Consider the following 19526-nt stretch of genomic DNA (forward strand, 5'->3'; position numbering starts at 1 on the left):
AGCAATGTCCCACAAAAAGTCGTAGATTGAAAATGACCAATTTTATTATTGTTTTTGGTTTTGGAGGGATTATTATTAGTCTTTGTGTGTAGTAAGGAAACTTGCCCAAGGTTTCGCCCTGTCTGGGATTGAACTCAGGTCTCTCACTTGCAAAGCGAGTGCTCTAACCACTGAGCTACAGGACTCTAGATTTGGTTCCTCAATCCACAACTGTTTGTGGGACACTGCTGTGTGTAACTGACTGCCACGTTTCGCCCACAAAAATATCCAGTCAATTCACTTTACAGTATATTCTGTGAAGTGCTTTGAGATGTCTCGAAGACATGACAAGGCGCTATATCAAATGTGAGGATTATTATTATTTATTTGATTATGAACTCAGACAATAGACTGTCAATGTTGCTGTTTGGTTAGTGATTTGGGGTGAAATGTACCCAACTCCAAAGTATGTGATTGAAGAATTAATTCTAACAACTAACTGAAGTATCTTTGGGATTATGTTAGTGGGGACTGATATTTCAAGCTATGTTAGTATTATTAAGTGCAATCAGATGGTGAAAATACCAGTGTAGAGTCTCACAAAGTAATCTACGAAAATGTGAACGGTGGTTAACCCTTCACTGGGAGACGTCTAGATTTAGATTGAGACAACAACAAGATTACATTTGTAAAGCACCTTTCACGTTGGGAGGACGTCCCGAGGTGCTGAATGTTCGGGGATCAGGACCCTATCAGGAGTAAAATGCGCTCTGTTAGATTGGCTAAGGTTGTCTGTTAATTCCTGTTTAATTGCCACCAGCACAACATTCTCCAAATGAAAACAGGAAACAAAGGCAATTAATAATAATCCTTGCATTTGATACAGTGCCTCATCACGTTTTTGAGACGTCTCAAAGCGTTTCACAGAATGTACTGTAAAGTGAATTGTTAAAGAGTTGAAAGAGCTACACAGGCTTCAACCTCACCACAGCCAGAAGTTTCTGACAAGCTCGGAGGTTTCCCAATAATTATAATGAGATAAGACAACAATGTGGTCCTCGTGGTGCTGTTAAGCAGCATTCTCTACCTTTCAACTCGGATATTGACCTAGTTTTCTGAAATGTACCTGTTGCCCAAATTAGCATACAGTTAACTGTGTTTGAACAGCGACAACACGTCCGTACTTAATGTGGTTGTAAGGAGCAGCACTTTTCTGAGACTTGGAGCAAATAAATAAAATGCTTCAGAGTTGCATGCAGTGATAGAACAGTACAAAAAAGGAAGTGTTTTTTTTTAAAAAAAGGCAAAACCATTTAAAGCATCTGTAAGGATACATCCACATAAGCCATATGGTTGGATTGAAGGCTGAAAAAAATAATAATTTGGTCGCTCAATTTACGACTGTTTGTGGGACGCTGCTGTGTGCAATTGGCGGCTGTGTTTTGCCCACAATTATGCAGTCAATTCACTTGACGTATATTCTGTGAAGCGCTTTGAGATGTCTCGAAGATGTGATAAGACAGTATATCAAATGCAAGGATTATTATTATTACAATTTAGATTACAGCAACAATGTATAATTGTATGCAAATTCTGTCCTAATGGGAAAATACTTTAGAGGGAAAGAGCACGCATCTGTTGGACAGGTTTATTACGATTTACCCTTTGATTTAATTAATCAGTTATTCCATTTCCACTGTACTTTTTTTTCATTTCCTCATTGCCTTTATCCCTTTTCTTTTGAAGAATGTGATCTTGCAGCAGCCACAGTGCTGTTAGTGAGCCGCCTAATGCTGTGTGCTGATATTTGATATGGCTGCAGGCCAGTTCTACTTCTTGCCCTTCACATTTTTAGGCCATTACAATAGTTTATTCTAATTCCAGATTGTTGTTGCAAAGTCAGAAATGTTACAGATGGACTTCACGTAGATTTGGCATCCACCGAAACTGACACGGTTTCCTTTCTGGCAGAAGTTTCTGTCTGGAAACTTTTTTTCAGTTTGGGAATATCTGGAAGTTTGGAAAATGAAATGCAGATGCAGAAAGTGCAGATGTTCAGCGCTTTGAAATGACAAATCGGTCTAGTCTGTATCATGACAGTTTAAAATGAAGAGTGGAAAATAACTTAATATCCAAGAGAAGCCATCGTTTGTCCAGGATTGTGATTCACTGTGTTTTTGATTACACTAATTGTGCAGTGTATAAACTGTGCAGAGAGTTTGCGCTGTTTAACCCTTCACAGCACAGGCGGGGAGGAGGGATGTGGTGTGGGCTGATGCATTTGAACTTTGGGAGGAACAAGAAAGGACAGATCAGAGGTAGAATGATGACAGTAATGTTGATTACAAGTGAAAGAGGGAGAGAAAGGGAAGAAAGTTTGCAACAGAAAGGCAAGAAGTTATGTTTCATGTCGGGAGGATGTCCCAAGGCGCTGGACAGTCAGGGATTTGGACCCGAGCAGGAGTTTGGGATCAGGAGGGAGGGAGTGTGCGGGTAGGAGGGTAATCAAAGGTCAGAGAGGAGGGTGTTGAGACCCATCTTGAAGGAGCCGAGGGAGGGGGTAAGGCGAAGGGACCGTTGGACGAAGTTCCAATGGATGTGAAAGTCAGGGGTGAAGGAGAATCATCTCAGTAGATAACCAGCATTTCTTGAATTTTGTTTGAGTTGAAGCGAAGCAGAGGTTACGGAGCTACTTTGAGTGGGAGTACGATGATCTCAGGGAGGCCACATGTGAACAGTCTCATCCAGCCTCGGGTCACTGGTGAAGCCCATAGCAATTGTTTGGTATCAAAGTCGTCCTGTTGCTAACTTAACAGAACACCACTATGTTTCACCTGCAAAATATACAGTGAATTTGCTTTACAGTATATTCTATGAAGCGTTTTGAGACATCTCGAAGACGTGATAAGGCGCTATATCAAATGCAAGGATTATTATTATTTATATCATGTAATAAACTCATCACCTGTGCAACCGTCAACTGTGAAATGTTGAACAATTGTAACTTTGCACAGTACTCCACAATCCTCTAAACTCAGGGCTATAGGGAGGGCTTATAGGGTTCTTTTTTTTGGATGCTTTTTGTCAAAAAGCCCAAGTTTATCAAAGGTGAGTTTGTCTCAAAACTTTGTTCATCCTCGAGCTCAGCCAGCCATGTTGTTCAACTCAAGGCCGAGAGTCTTTGTTTCCAGCTGTCGTGACGTGACCTTAAACATCTTTTTACATTATCCTTTATTTTTCTTTGTGAGGTTCTTCTCTGTAATTGATCCTAAACCTTCAGCCACTCTGCCCCCAACCTCTGGAATTCCATCCCCCAGTCACTCCGCCTCGCCCCTCCTTAGCCTACTTCAAGTCCCGCCTCAAAACTCTCCTCTTCGACCATGCCATCGGTCACCCCCCTTCTCCTCTCCCTCCCCACCCCCCAACCCCAGCTCAGGTCTGAAATGCTGTCACTGTCCAGCGCCTTGGGATGTCCTCCTGATGTGAAAGGCGCTATACAAATGTAATCTTGTTGTTGGGAGTTGGGTGTTTGGGATCAGGAGGGGTTCGGACGCGAGGGAAACGAGCTGCACATGTCATGTGGGCCCGGGGCTCGGATCCTGTTACAGCAGGAAATGTTTGCACAGGAGCTGCTGCTGGGGGAAAAAATGTCAGAGTTAAGCGGGTGCCAACGAAAACTATTACCCAATCGAGTTTGTAAGCAAAGCTCAGTGGTTGTCAGTTTGTCAGTGCAAGTTGTTCTTGGTGTGTGTTTGATGCCTGGCTTAATGTGGTTGTCTGTGCAAGATGTTGGTTATCACGACTGGTAAATAATTGAGTTTGAATAGGGAGAGAGCCCTCATTATCATCCACCTGTGCCCAGCTGGAGGGGAGGGTTGAGATAAAGCCATTAAATGTCTTTTACTGGCACCACAAAGAGCTCAAATACATCTGCGTCTTATTTTCTGTTCTGGCACAATCAGTTGAGTGAGCTAAGCAGGCATGACCACATTTGGCAAGTAGTGTGGAATTTGGCAAAGTCATGCAGCGATGTTTTTAAGAGCTAGTCTGAGGGCAGCCCTTTGGCCGCTGTACACCATCATTAGTGCGTCCAAAGCCCTCTCTTTATAACCTGTCCCTACTGCACGAGGGAGTGGGCGAAACAGGGTAAAATGTGGTGTTTCATATATCTATTATCTATTATTACTATTGTGTGTGTGTGTGTGTCTGGGTAAAAATATTCAGTAGTGATTATTTCACTGGTTAGAAGTGGGAATAACTGTTAAGCTGTTAAAGACACAAGAAGAGATACACTAACTAATGGGAAAGCTGAGGTAATTGCTGTAATAGCTAAATTGCCTTTTGTCAGGATCGCTGACAGGGCACAGGGCACAGTTACACTGTTTGACCCAGAGTGCTGCTGCGGGTAGTGCGTGTGTGGAATTTTCTTCTTTTGATTTTGAGCAGAGCTTAAGAAGTGCTGTCGCTCCGGATTGTACAGGCAGTCGGCCTTGAAAACTCCTAGTTTTGGGGGAGACTGAGAGAAGAGTCAGTTTCTAATTCGTACTTTTCCTTTCTTCTCTCAGGCTGTCTGGTAGTCTCTGTGTGAACAGAAACTTTATCCGGTGATGAGGTCGGACAGCGAAGTGGTCTGTCGCCTGGGATCTCACCTGACATTGCCCAAATCCTCTTTGTTGTAGTTGATGTATGGAGTGTAGTTAGTGACTTGCCTGCTCACTGGTCAGTTTATCATCAGTGGTCAGCAGTGAGGTACTGGGTTTCAGCTTCACCTGCAGGTGAGCGAGAGATATTATTACCAGCAGCACACCTACAGCCTGCTCACTGCCTCTGTACCTCCCAGGTGTGCCTTTGTCAGTGCAAAGACCATCCGAGCTCATGTTACTGATCAAATCTCTTCACTGTTGTAAATTGGCTAATATTTTACTGGAACTTCGTGAAAAAAAATGTTTCCCTGTTAAAATAAATCTAAGGCCAGGTGGCAATTGTGTCAATCTGTGACTAGCCCAGGCAAATTTATAACACCTTTTGCAATCGGAGCCAAAGAAATTGAGGAGGACAAGTTTGCAGGGCTATGAGGAGAGAGGGGAGAGTGGGATTGATTTGGAAGCTCTTTCAAAGAGCGGCACCGACACAATGGGCCAAATGGACTCTTTCTGTGCTGTATAATTCTATGGTTCTATGAAATTGGTTGATCACCGATCAAAGTGAGCGCTTTGAGACGTCTCAAAGACGTGATTAGGCGCTATATCAAATGCAAGGATTATTATATATATATAAATATTCTGAATCTTCATTTGTGCAGGAGCCCATTGGTAAGTCTCTGATTACTGTGGAGTCCTTTAGCTCAGTGCTTAGAGCACTCGCCTCGCAAACGAGAGGATCTGGGTTTGATTCCTGGGCGGGGAGAAACATTGGCCAAGTTACTCCATGTGCCTCTGTTTACCTAGCAGTAAGTAGGAACCCAGTTGTTAGTCAATTGGTGGATTGCTTTTCTGCGGATAATAATCCCTCCAAAAAATAAAGTAATAATAATTCGGTCACTCAATCAACGACTGTCTGTGGGACGCTGCTGTGCGCAGTTGGCTGACGTGTTTTGCCCACAAACATACAGTCAATTGCCTTTACAGTATATTCTGTGAAGCGCTTTGAGACGTCTCACAGACGTGATACCAGCACAAGAGCGGCAGCGGGCGCCGAGGAGCATTTTTAATAATTCCTTTATGTTTCCTTTGTCCAGTGTTCCATCATCCCCTCTATCTTCCCCGCCCGTCCTCCTCACCTTCCTCTCCAGCTCCATATCCGGCGTTGGCAGGACTTATTGGACGACAATTCAAACGACGTTCAAGGAAATTTCACAACATGAAACAAGAACAGTTGCCCGTGTAACAAAGCGGGAGATGTGTGGCCTTTGCTATTAGAAAAAATGTTATTGACATCCAATTTACTGCACATTATTGCATTTAAAGCTGTCAGGAGAGGAGGTGCTACTGAGGGCTCTGAGTACAAGCTTCTATCACTGACATCTGATAATTGCACCAATACTCAGGGAGAACAGTTGATGTTTATGGTGGAACAGTCTCAAAGGCTGATTTCTGCTTGGAGCTGCTGCCCTATTCTTGTCTCCTGAGCCAAGCTTCACTTCCCAAGTTAGGAGGGGTTTATACAGGGACAACCTTCTCTTAAAAATGCAGTGTTTATTGGCCACAATTTCATGAAAATGTGTGTGGGGGGATTCATCTCTGCTGAGTATTGTCTAAACCTGTAACAAAGGGATTGCCAAGCAATCCAGGTTTGTAATAATTTTTGATAAAAACAAATACCAGATGTCAGTGATGGAAGTTTGCACTTGTGAACAAGAATAATATTCTCCCCTCGCTCTTTCCTCCACCCCCCGCCATAATTATATTTTTAAACAATGTGGCACAGATTCTCTGGATGTGGCTAGTCAGTAATTTCTATATTTTATATTGTTTTCAAGTTGTGAAGGTCAAATATCTCCCGCGTTGGGTTTATTGCGGGGAGCGACTTTTCCGTTGTGTTTTGTGGCCATTTTCCTTGAATGTTATTTTCATTTTCCTCCAATAAACCCTGCCACCCTGGATCTACAGCCGAAGCTGGAGAGGAAGATGGAGAGCACAGTTACCTCAGAATGATCACTATCATTAACATTCATGGGTGGTTCACTTATCATTTCTGACTGCAGAGACATGGCAGGCTTTATGAAACGTCTGCAGGTGTAGCAAGATGATACATATAACATTGTGCCACAATGGATTTATGTATTCGGTTACAAAAGAAAAGTCTAATGAAAAAATACAGAAGGTAATTCTTTACTCCCGCACCACACAATTTGTCAGTAATGTCCTTAGCAGATAAGCACTGGGGTTTTTCTGTGCCTATTTTAACCCTGTCACCTGGAATGTTTTTAAACGGGGCCAAGTGTATTGACGTGGGATTTATGAGCACGCCCGTGCTATGTTTCAAAGATTGGCTGTTCGGCGTTTGACAAAGACGGGCGTATATTTAATGAGGCTGAGAATTCATTCCAGGTATCAAATGGGAAAGGAGGACTGGGCCTCTGTGACGCTGTTTTCCCAAGACCTACACGCCATTGTAAACCATATGAATATTAATATTGTCATTTTTCTCTTAGCCCGTGTGTGTGTGCGAGAGACCCTCTCATCAACACGTGAAAAGAAGTGGTTCCAGGCTACACGGTTTAACCAGCTTTTAAACTTAGACACTTTTCTGACAAACAATAAACATCTCCTCTCCTGAGGTCACTTGCACAAACCCCATTCGTTGAATGTTGACAGAATTCCATTCACAGGATCTGGGTGTAAATCCATCTCCATTGATATTCAGATACAATTGTGCTTGTGTGGATGCTTGTCTCCTGTTTGCAGCAAAGCTGTTGCGTCACGTGGGTTGTGATGGCAGAATTCTCTCTCTCTGGGGGGTTGGGATTGGCATGAAGCCCGCTTGAGGATACCCAGTTGGACAATGGGACACACACACACGCACACACACTGGTTACTCAAAAAGAAACTGCAGGCTGGCTTGTAACGAGCCAGTTTTACCTTCTCATATTTTCTACCAGTTTCTGACGGAGTTTCCCTGTTATGTTTTCAGGATATTGTAAGCGGCATTGAAAAAAAATAGTAGAGTTCTTTTACCGAGAACAAACAAAAGAAAGACAAACTTTGCAACAGAATGATGGAAACCATCAACCAGAACAGTTTCCACCTCCTGTTGTAGAATTGTGGTTGTAGTTGAAATAATCCCTCATTCATCTCATTATTTGTTGTCTTGTAATGGCCAACTGTAGGTATGTGTTAAAACTATTAATGCCGTTGCCTTGAATCATGAATTATTTAAGGTTAGTTGGTCAGCCGGCCAGGAGATATTTGCAATTGGCAATGCCCTAATAAAGCTAATAAAACGTAAGTGAGTTATCATTAGGCACCAGTCCAGTCAAGGGCTCACATGACCTCATGAATTGTGAGTGTGAAGCAGGAAAGGTTTGTTATTTGAACCCTAAGTTTGCATTCCTCGCTCATAATTCACTCATGGGTATCGGTTATCATTTCTAATGTGTGCCAGATGGAGACTTTCCATGTTTATTTTTTCTTACCTTTGAGGCAGTCTCCTGTTTGTGGAGGTTTCCCTGTGTTTGGCTGAGATTGAAAAGTGGCTATTGCCAACTTAATGACTTGAGATCTTCCAGCTGCATTGGATGTCATGGGGGCTATGAGATGTTTTGATGAAAGAATAAGGAAAATTCTTTGTCTGGTACATTTTACGTAGACTCGGAGAGTGTAGTAACAATGTTTGTGTTTGATATCACACCTAATCTTGCCAACGTGTCTCAAAGCGCTTAGTCAGAGTTGCAATTAAGTATAGTAAATGTTAAGTAAGGAAACAGCAGCCAACCTCACCAGCTCCATCCCACAAACCCCGAGACCAATCGCCACTTAATCTGAATAATATAATATATAGCATCCAGAATCAGACAGTTTATAATTGTCAACCACGATACTAAACATTGATTTAAGGCTGTATGAAGTGGGTTATGTCCTGAGTTTTGTGTTGCTCCATCACAAACGGTGCAGTAAGCCTCGTCGTGTGTTTCCTACTTACAATTGGCCATCTCTGTCCATTTGTGAACCATGTGGGTTTAACACTTAACCGGCAACTAAAATGACTGAACCCTCGCTCTCCTTTGCATCAGTGTAGAAATTGTAGTTGAGGTACAGATCAGCCATGATCTAACAGAATGGCAGAACAGGCTCAAGGGGCTGACTAACCTCCTCCTGTTCCTACGTTCCTATGAAACGTGCAGTTCTCTGGACACTCCTGTCGCACTGTAGGGTTGAATGTGGTGATGATAAAGGGCTCTAGAGCATCTTGTCAATTCATAAGAATCTTAAAAGCTAAATGGGCAGAAAAGTTTATGTGTAGTGATATTTAAGTTTGCATTTGGGAAAGGAAGACGAGGTGCCAGTGGATCTGTGCAGCAGGCATCGCTGTGAGGGGCATCGCTGTGAGGGGCATCGTCTGGTGGGCATCGCTGTGAGGGGCATCGCTGTGGCGGGCATCGCTGTGAGGGGGATCGCTGTGGTGGGCATCGCTGTGAGGGGGATCGCAGTGACGGGAAGTGCTGACGGTGGTTTGGCTCCAAAACAATCTGCAATGAGCGGTCTGGGATCCGATCCAGAACTTGATGTAAATGATGGCTGTGGTTCAGGATACACTCAGTGACAGAGTGCAACGTATGATTATCTTGACAGTTCTCAGCCGGCTGCTTGGTGGGAAGGGCTTGACCACAATAAACTGGCCCAACAGATTGGCAAGATGAGCTGATCCTTGTGATAAGACCCAGTGAGTCGGTTGTGACTGTGCTGTTCATCCAGAGTTCCTCCCGTTGGTTTTCAGCTGCTGATGGTGTGTTGCTCAGATACTGCAGGAAGGCTTACAGCCCGGCCCGCCTGACCATCCTTCCATTTTGAAGGTGTTGCCGATTTGGGAAAGCCCGCCGAAAGTGACGAACAAACAAGACAGCACTTATCATGTCAAACTGTCTAAAGGTGCTCAGAGAGATGCATGGCAATGCAGCACTGAATGTCACATCGGCAAATTCTAGGGAATCCAAATCAAAGCTGTTGTCCCTTCTGAGTGAATAAATGCTTGGGCAAAATATACATCTCTGGCGTGGAACGTGCATTAAATTTGGGAGAAAATGAATTCTAAAGAGCAGCAGTTTCCTACATAGCTGTTCTATGAATACACTGTATTCTACAACAACAAGAAATGACATTTACACAGAGCTTTTTACGTCAGGAGAACGTCCCAAGGCGCTGGACAGTCAGGGATTTGGACCCGAGCTGGGGGTTGGGATCAGGAGAGCTGGAGAGCAGGGAGGGTAGGGTTAGTATATAAATTGCCACTGGAACGCCATTACATTGAACCTGCAGGATTATCCCATTACCTGCAGGCGGTAACTGTGAGAGTACAATAAGTTTGACTTTTGGTTTGACTGAATTCAGGTGGTTCCAGTTTCAAATTGGGCTTCAATCCGTAACCGACCGTACGTCAAACAAATGCCAGAGCAAAAAAATCTTGAGAGATTCGACATGCTAATCCTGCATCCAGAAAGCTGTTTTGTCTACAATCCGTGGAGAAAAAAANTTGGAGTTTGAAAGTAATTGTAGTAGCTCAAGTCAAAATATGGGTTGAATGGGTTCAAGGGCAAGACAGAGTGAGGACATGCAGTGGGGAATAGCGGAAAATGATTTATTCCAAGTATGAGGAAAACCTTGGTAGAAAGATCTATCTTCCTAATGAGTGGAATAAATATTTCACTGTTCGCATTTTGTATTCTGTTTATATGACACTTGACTTAAAATAACCACGGCTTATTTGTTTACGTTTCAGCATTCTTCCCTCCTTTGAATTATTACATATGGAAGGCATTTTAATGCTTGCCATGATCTCTGTACATATGACACACTACACTTAAAATAAAATTCTTTTGGATTGTAATCGTATCTATACTAACCTCTCAAGGCAGCAGTGAGTAAATCGTTCACCATTTGATGTCCGTAAAATCAGAAAAAAATCGTATTGCTCTTCACGGGCACCAGAGTATACGTTTCACCAATTTCTCCCGCTCTCACCCAGGGCCATGAGGCCAACTGTCTAATTTTGTTAATCTTGCAGGAGGAGGCTACCATCAAATGTGCTGTGGATGGTTTGCATTAGGGGGGGTTCTATGCAGTTTTAGCTGGTTAGACTCTAGCAGTTATCCCAACGCTCTGGGGTCCACAAGCCTTGGCTCTTGCAAACCTGCGCCTAATTCTTTCTGGAATTAGGTAAGCGGGATGCATCCCTCCGGAGAGGAGGAGAGAGAGGGAGAGTGAGTGCATTCCATTCCCTCTCTGGGATTTCCGTGTGTAGGTGGGATGCATGGAAATCTCAGCTTGGTTTGGAGACTCTTACACACGGTGATGGATTCCCGTATGTGTCAGATAGACATAGGTATCTTTGGTCACCCGGCTGACCCCCCCCCCCCCAAAAAAGGGAAGGGGGAGTTAATCTGAAAAAATTGTTACGTTCATTCATCCTGAGCTGTCCTTTCTCCGTCATATCCGCACCACAACTGGCACCGCCTTCCATCACCTCCGGAATATCGCACTACCTCACCCCTCACGCGGCTGAAACTCTGGTCCACGCCTTTATCACCTCAAGGCTGGACTATGGGAACTCTCTCCTCGCCGGCCTTCCCGGCCCTCCCTCCACAAGCTGCAGGACATTCAGAACTCTGCAGCTCATGTACTGTCCCGCACCAGGCTACCCGACCACATCACTCCCACCCTCGCCCTCGCTCGCCTCCACTGGCTCCCCATCCCCCAGAGGCTCGAATTCAAGATCCTCATCCTCACCTACAAGGCCATTCACGGCCTCGCTCCCTCCTACCTCTCTGACCCAACTGTACAGCGCCTTGGGACGTCCTCCCGACGTGAAAGGCGCTCTATAAATGGAATCTTGTTGTTGTTGTTGTCCATTTTTTATCTGAAGTGAACAGTGACGTTTTTCAGGAAAATGTCAATCGGTTTTCCCAGACTGATATCGACATTATAAATGGGAGAGGGGGTCTCTGTGGGTCTTCTAATGGGCAGGTAGATTTAGAGGGTTAGATTTAGAGGAGACACGAGTGTTGAGAGTTGAGGCATATTTGTAACACAGTCCAGAAGGAGCTCTGAATTGCATCCACTTAACGCTATACTTGACCCTGGAGTTCAAAGCGATGCTAGATGCAAACACACTGCCCCATTATGCACGGCATAAACACACACCTATTCCAGCAGCAAAATACTTTTGTATTTATCTTAATATTATGATTTTAAGCATTGATCTCATTCTGCAGCTAAATGACTTTGGTGAAATAGTCCTAAATCAGTGTTTCCCGTTGAGGGGCCAGCATCAGTGGGTTGCGAAGGGAAGGCAAGCCAGGAGAGGAATAGTGTAATTTACTATTATAGGTATAAATTTACGGGCCCAAAAAAAAGGTACGACATGGCTGATATAATCATTGCAAAAGATGTAGATTTTGTTTCAATATTAATGTGCCTCAGGAGCTTTTGTGTGGGGAGGGGTGGGGGGAAACTACATTAACTTAAGTATGTCTTAACAATCCCTTCCAATATGGCAACAATTTTCTTATCCCCTACGAACTCTTTGTTCCATGTATGAAGAAGTCATTTCGGCATTTCTGAACAATTAACCGAAATTTCTTTGAGAATATTGAATGATGACCCCCCCCCGTCCTCCTCCTCCTCCTCCTCCTCCTCAAGCTTCTTTAGGAAAAACATGTCTAACTGACAAATGAATTTCGAAAGGACACAGAGGAGCTTATTCATGCTGTGGGAGTTGTGCCATAGAGTCAGCCAATGTCTGAGGTCAGATCAGGGCCACAGATGGGCAACATTGGTGATCCTTCTGCAATCTCTTAGGGGGTCAGAGTTTTAAGGCGTTACTGACTAATCTTCAGGGTAATCTTAGGTGACGAATGAACAGCGTGTGTGCCTTTCTTTATCTGCCCCAAAATGTTTGGTTTAACATACATACATCATGGACTTGCAAGGCTTTTGCAGTTGAGGTTTGCCTTGTCGAGTGAATGCTTTTCTTTAAATCAGTCTCTGAATCAGAGAGGGTTAATTGTACAGATCAGCCATGTTCTTATAGAATGGCGGAACAGGCTCAAGGGGCTGAATGGCCTCCTCCTGTTTCTATGTTAAAGCTGCCTACATTTTAATGTTTGACGAAGGAATTGTGAGCGCTAATCAAATGCAGAGCGGAGACATGTTACATACTTGAATGGTGCTGAACAGTTGATCTGACAAATCTTTGCCATGTATTCTCGTTCTTTTTAAATTCCGGGGGTGGGGAGGGGGGGTGTGGTCCATGCTAAAAAGAAGCTGAGGGCTGCACAAACAGTGCCACAAGAGATGATAGTTCTTCAACATACATGACTGGCACCAGCCAACATCGTGAATTGAAAATTTTGATAATCCAAAAAGAGTTAAATGTTTAATGTCTTTTTGCAATGTTCACAGACCCTCTGTACAGTTTATGTGTGTATGTGTGGGGGTAGTGAGGGGGGTGGTTGTCTTTTGTACACGCGCAAGTGTGTGTGGGGGGTTGTGTGTTGTGCACTGGTGTGTGTGTATATCTATGTCTATGTCTATGTCAGTTGCTTTGTGTATGTTTTGTGGTGTGTTTTGTGTGTGAGTGAGTTGTGTGTGTTTTGTGTGTGAGATTTGTTTTGTGTATGAGTTGTGTTGTGTGTGTGAGTTGTGTGTGTGCTTTGTGTGTATGCGTGGTCAATATTATCTCAAGATAATTGTATAATTGCTCAAAATTTTTAATCTTTTCCTGAATTGCCTATAACTGCTCTTTTGCTCTTTTTGCTGTAGAAACGCGCCACAGAGTGGATTTTCCCTGATTCAGGTTGACAGTATGAATGTCACCATGAAGGAAATTCTGCAGAAGGCTCTAAAGAGACGAAAGGGATCACAAAAGGCTGCAGGTAAAAAAAAAAGAGGAAATTAGCCAATAATTTCTCAGTGACTGAGCTGAACAAGTGCCAATGTTGTCATTGAGTAGACGATGTGTGTGATGTGACGGGGTGACTGAGCTTTTTAACACTTTTTTTGTTGTTGACATTCTTCTGTTAGATTTTGATCTGAAAACTTTGAATTTGTTTAAAATAACTCTTTTCCCATTTGTAATGCATCCACGTCACATAAAGCACCTACAGTCAGAGTAGGAGAGTATGATCTGGCATTGAGAATAGCCAGGCTAGACTCTGTCACAGCTGGGCCCCAGCCTGGGGTCAACCTTAAAGCTTTCAAGAACAAGAGTAACAGTCTGTCAACTCAGTCTCTCTCTCGCTTCCCTCTACTCTCTATCCCCTCTCTCTCTCTCTCTCTCTCTCTCTGTTACATATATTTATATTTTACATATTTTTAATGGAATAATTAAACAATCTTAACTCGTTTTTTTAAAAAAAAGACCAGAATACATCATTAGTTGGTTAGTAAGTAAGTAGCTGTAACTAACCTTGCACACAAAGTTAAAGCTAGTTGTAGCAAAACCTGTGATTAGTTTGTCGTCTGGGAAGTGAATGATCAGCATTGACTCAATTCCCCAAAGTTGGTGTGAAGTAAAATACAAACCATGGTGTCCACTGACACCAGCATTTGTGTAGTCCTGTAGCTCAGTAGTTAGAGCACTCGCCTCACAAGCGAGAGACCTGGGTTTGATTCCCGAAATGTTGGGCAAGTTTCCTTACTCCACACACATGCCTCTGTTTACCTAGCAGTAAGTAGGGATCTGGTTGTTAGACAATTGATGGATCGCTTTTCCGGGGGTAATAATTCCTTCAAAAAAAATGGTTACTCAATCCACGACTCTTTGCTGTGCGCAATTAGCTGCCCCGTTTCACCCACAAAATATACAGTCAATTAACTTTACAGTATATTCTGTGAAGCGCTTTGAGAGGTCTTGAAGACGTGATACGGCGCTAGATCAAATGCAAGGATTATATAACATCTTTATAACCAGCGAAACCCTCTGTATAACCAGCCTGCCCCCCTCACGCGATACCCAATCCTGTTTAGTTTGTTATTGTATGCGTAAGAAGACTCTGTGGGAAGCCCAGAGGGCAGTCTCTTTAACTGAGTGGCCAGGCTGGGCAGTGAAGAGCAAAGGGATTCCCCTCACCACATCTGCTCAGCAGCACTGGTTGGCAGCTTCTTTCACACAGATCACAGTGCAGTGGCTGTCGTGTGTGAGCACCAGTCCCCTCCTGGTGACTGTCGCTGACTCTGTGCAGGATTTGGTGCACGGTGAGAATGTTCTCTGCACAGTCACTGCAGTAAAAGCGTTGTGCTTGGGGCTCGGGGCTCTGTGTGTGTGTGGGGGGGGGTGGGGGGAGACAAGAGAAGGACATTTTCAGTCGGTTGTTTGAAGAGTTTAAGAGCTTTTGTCTTCAATTCAGCAACTTATTTCAAATGTCAGAGAGACTTTAAAGAGGTTTTTTTTGTGGGGTGGGGGGTGGTCCCTGACTGACTGACTGCACTGTTGCTGGTCCCAGGCAGTGGATGTGTCCCACAGGGAACTCCTCCGCTGCTGCTGTGGAGCATGTCGGCTTGACTTCTTAATGCACCAGATGGGGAGCTCCCTCCTTCAGCGAGCGTTCTGTGTGCCTTTCTCAAATAGGAATTTTTAAGTCACTCTTTTTCTCCTTCCTCTCTCTCTCCCCCCCCCCCCAAAAAAAAAAACAACTCAGTAAATAATTGTTTGCTACTGAAGTTGTATGGTGCTTGGATTTTTTTATTGTGAATTCCCAGGGTTAAACGCTCGCATTGTCAACAACAGTCACCTTCACTTCACAAACAGCCGTCACCTTCAGCACCGGAGCAGTACAATAGCAGTGGTGCCTCAAGTTGCTTGTCGGGCTCGCTGTGTAAAACTCTCCCATCGTGCAAAAAAAAAACAGCTGCTTGCATTTCCACTGAACGTACTTTTTTATTAATGGCGGTACTGTGTCATAGGCTTCAATAAGATACCCCAGCAAAGTGTCAAATGAAACATTCCTGACATTTTCACATGATAATAATAATAATCCTTGCATTTGATGTAGCGCCTTATCACGTCTGCAAGACGTCTCAAAGCGCTTTACAGAATATACTGTGAAGTGAATTGAATGTGTTTTGTGGGCACAGCAGCATCTCCACAAACAGGAATGGAGTGAAGTGACCCAAATTTTAATTTTTTAAAAATTATTAATTGTTTTGAGGGATTATTACTCCTGGAAAGGCGATCCACCAATCAACTAACAATCGTATTCCTGCTTACTGCTAGGTAAAAAGAGGCGTGTGGAGTAAGGAAACTTGCCTAAACTTCACATGTGAACATCGTAGGATGCAGTTTAAATTGGAAACAATCCCCCCCCCAAGCCACTTCTACAAGCATTTGTTGCTTCGACCAAAGAGACGGTGTCAGTACAATGTTTGTTTTCGGTCTGTTCGATTCCTCAGAATCCATGTGGAAAATACCGACGGCATAGTGAAAATTGCAAAGTGTGATGTGATGGTTATCGATGGCCTGTTTAGCTAAAGTCTGATGTCACGCTGCATGTGGCAGATTTCACCTCTGCATCAAGAGATTTCAGTAAGATTTCAAGCGTTTGTACGCTACCCACGTGAAGGGTGCTATGTAAATTCAACTTGTTGTTGTAAGCACAAATGGTCACGATTTTCTGGGGAGTAAACTCACTTAAACCAAGTTTTAAAACACCCAAAAGCTTACATTTTGAAATCCCGTATTTCTTCTACCGGATCATAGAATCGTACAGCGCAGAATGAGGCCATTCGGCCCATCGTGCCTGTGCCAGCCCTTTGAAAGAGTTACCAACTAGTCCCACTGCCCCGCTCTGACCCCATAGCCCTGCACATCTGTTCTTTTTAAGTGTCTGTCTAATTCCCTTTTGAAAGTTATTATTGAAACTGCTTCCACCACCCTTTCAGGCAGTACATTCCCGGTTTTTAATAAAAATAAAAATGGGGGAAAAAGCTATTAAACCTCCCTCCCCTCCATATAACCCGTTCCTGTGAGCTCTAAGCAAACATAACCATTGTTACTTTAGTTAATTGTCTCTGATGTAATCAATTTCTCTGTGTTAACGACTGAACAGTATTATTCTTACAGCTAAAAGCTTTTTATTTTTTTGTCCACGAGATTGTAAGAATAGATTCCCAGCAATTCCTCTTTTTAAAGAGTCTTTTCTGGAGAGTAATCTGTCAAAGATTTAATGAACTATCTGTGGATGAAGCCTGTAGTTTTAATAAAAGTTCGAACAGATAAAGTGGGAGAGGACACGGGTGAGCCGTCTCAAGGCCATATTCCGCGGGAACGATACGAGCTGGAGAGAAAAAANTGGCGGAGGAGAGCATTTAATGTGCTGAGATCTGATTCACATAAAACAAGCTGGTTGGGTTGGTTGTGGATCAAACCTGCTTGTGTCTGCAAGCAATTTGGCCCCTCGCCAAGGCCCATTGTTCACCCTCAGCTGTTGGCATGGCACTCCAGATGTGCCAACTGCACGTTCCGATTTTGCCAGCTGACTGCGCCGTTTGATAACCAGCTCTCTGGATGCCCATCACCGGCCGCAGAGATAGAATTAAATGATGATGATCTTCCCACAAGTTGCAGGAGGAAGCAATGCATATAAATCTTGATTTCATCTCAGCATGAGAAGTCTTTATCCATCATCACTCATAATGAACAAGTCGTTAGCTTCGATGGATGGGTTCTGTGTTTTTGAGAGCCGCTTTTGTTCGCTTTTCGGGTGACTTTATGCATTCTGGGGGTCATATTATCTCACTGGCAAGGGAGACTGTGAGCTGACTGTGCCAGGGTAATGCTTAAACAGCTCTCATCTGCTTTTAGAGGCCCTGCCGCTACGTCAAGGGGAAAATCTGATTTAACCTGTGTGTTTAATCCACTTTGAGATTTGACTTGGGTTTTTTGTTTTGCTGGCTGCTACTTGTGGAACTTGTGGCACATTCACTAATCGTGCAGTGGTTAAAGCAGGTGAAAGTGTTTAGTGGTGAGCAAGGATGAGTGCCCTCCACAGCTCTTCATGGGCGCACACAGGGGGAAAATGCAAAGGTTTTATTATGTTACAAAAAATCTGCCTTCCTCACATTGTAATAATAATATTAATCCCTCCAAAAAAACAAAACAATAATAAATTGGTCATTTTCAATCCATGACTGTTGTGGGACATTGCTGTGCGCAATTGGCTGCCGCGTTCGCCCACAAATATACAGTCAGTTCACGTTACAGTATATTCTGTGAAGCGCTTTGGGACGTCTAGAAGACATGAAAAGCACTATATCAAATGCAAGGATTATTATTATTGTTCATGGTCATTTTTAAATTAATTTTGATTGATATCCGATCTCAGTCCAGTGTTCAGTGGCACGAAATCCCAGCTATAAAAGTTCTAGGGCTTTTTGACCAGGAGGTTGATTGTACAGTATATTGCTTGGTCTCTCACATTCTCGACTCGTACCTGTAATCAGTCTTGTTCACACAGGGAAGCTGGTGTGTGTGTGTCGCACAATCAATCGTTGCGCCCGTGTTTCTCACTCATCATCAGAAGGTTGGTGAGGTGACGGGGAATTTCCGAACTGGGGTTAGAAAGGGGGACAGTGCACTTTTGTGGAGCTTGTGAGGTGGGTGAATAACATGGAGCGGAGAGTGAGGAAGCACAGAGCTTTGGAAACGATGGGTTAATTGTTGCGCTTTGTGAGTTCAGGAACGACCACATTGCAGTTTCATCACAAATGATTTTAAGTATCTCAAGGAAATCAGAGTCACTGCTCCCACTCCTGATTAGTTTTGTGATGGGCAGCGGGGGGGTGAGGGGGGGCAGGCAGTGGGGGAGGGGGGGGGAGGGGTAAAGGAGATCCGTAGTTCCTCGCTACAGCGAGTGTGTCTTCTGTCATTGAAAAGTCCATTGCTCACTTGGGCGTCCTTCGAGCTGAAAGGAGGAAAATGATGAAGTGTGCAAAAAAAAAGTGATAAAGTATAGAAAATATTTTATATCCACATCGATCCATCTGCACAGCCGTCAGGACCTGTTCCTCGCTTTAACTACCTGAATTGATGAGTTTAAAATGTCAATCGAGCCGCTGTATTTCTACTTAAAAACATAAATGTCTGGATTCCTACCTTACGTAGAGGGAGTGTTTGTTTCACATACCCGCCCGCCCCATGCCTGCTGGCTTTGAGGCTGGTAAACGTTGAATGTTCGGCTGACCCGTCTGTCACAGGCTCGGAAATCATTATCGCTATTCTCCTCTGGAATTGATGTGCGTTGTGGGTTCTCATTGATTTCAAGGGTTCATTTTATCTAGTGTTGCTGTACCGTGACCACGTCAGAATGTTCCAGCCCGCTATCTTTGATCATTGTCTACCTCGGTACAACTCTACATTCCTCGCTCCCTCTCCTGGGTAATTTATCCTTGTGTGTGCTGTTACTGCCAGGCAGGCAGGGTGCTGGCTATTTATAGGGCAAAAAACACTGCAGATGCTGGAAATCTGAAGCAACAGCAGAAGTCACTGGGAACACGCAGCAGGTCAGGCAGCATCTATGGAGAGAGGAAAATGAGTTGACGTCTCTGGTTGGCAACCTGTCATCCGGAACTTCAGTTCTTTGTGTTCCCAGTGACTTCTGTTTTTGTTGCTGACGATTCAGAGCTGTTGTTGCCTGGTGGGTGCCAGTTTGCTTGATGAGTGGCAAAGTCTGGACCTTCTGTAAGTTGGTTGTGGAAAGCTTCCCACAAGAAACTATTGATGAAGAAAGAACCAGCCTATTTCTAGAAACGTCTCATAAAGTGCTTCACGGTAATCCCTGTCCATTGTAGCGACTGCTTTTGCCGGCAAATGTTGTAGCTGGTTTGTGCAGAGCACGC

At 43.8% G+C, this 19526-nt stretch overlaps 1 protein-coding gene across 4 annotated transcripts in view; it reads left to right on the forward strand.

The window, feature by feature from the left end:
* The window catches only part of mapkap1 (MAPK associated protein 1), a 138458-nt gene that overhangs the window by 63381 nt on the left and 55551 nt on the right, over positions 1-19526 (forward strand). For all 4 annotated transcript variants that reach the window (XM_042337268.1, XM_007909517.2, XM_007909519.2 and 1 more), the window contains exon 7: positions 13455-13567. In XM_042337268.1, the coding sequence (XP_042193202.1) occupies positions 13455-13567 (113 nt within the window). The remainder of the gene's footprint in view (positions 1-13454; positions 13568-19526) is intronic.

The sequence above is a fragment of the Callorhinchus milii genome, unplaced genomic scaffold (assembly GCF_018977255.1).
Source record: "Callorhinchus milii isolate IMCB2004 unplaced genomic scaffold, IMCB_Cmil_1.0 Scaffold8, whole genome shotgun sequence".
Taxonomy (NCBI): Eukaryota; Metazoa; Chordata; class Chondrichthyes; order Chimaeriformes; family Callorhinchidae; genus Callorhinchus; species Callorhinchus milii.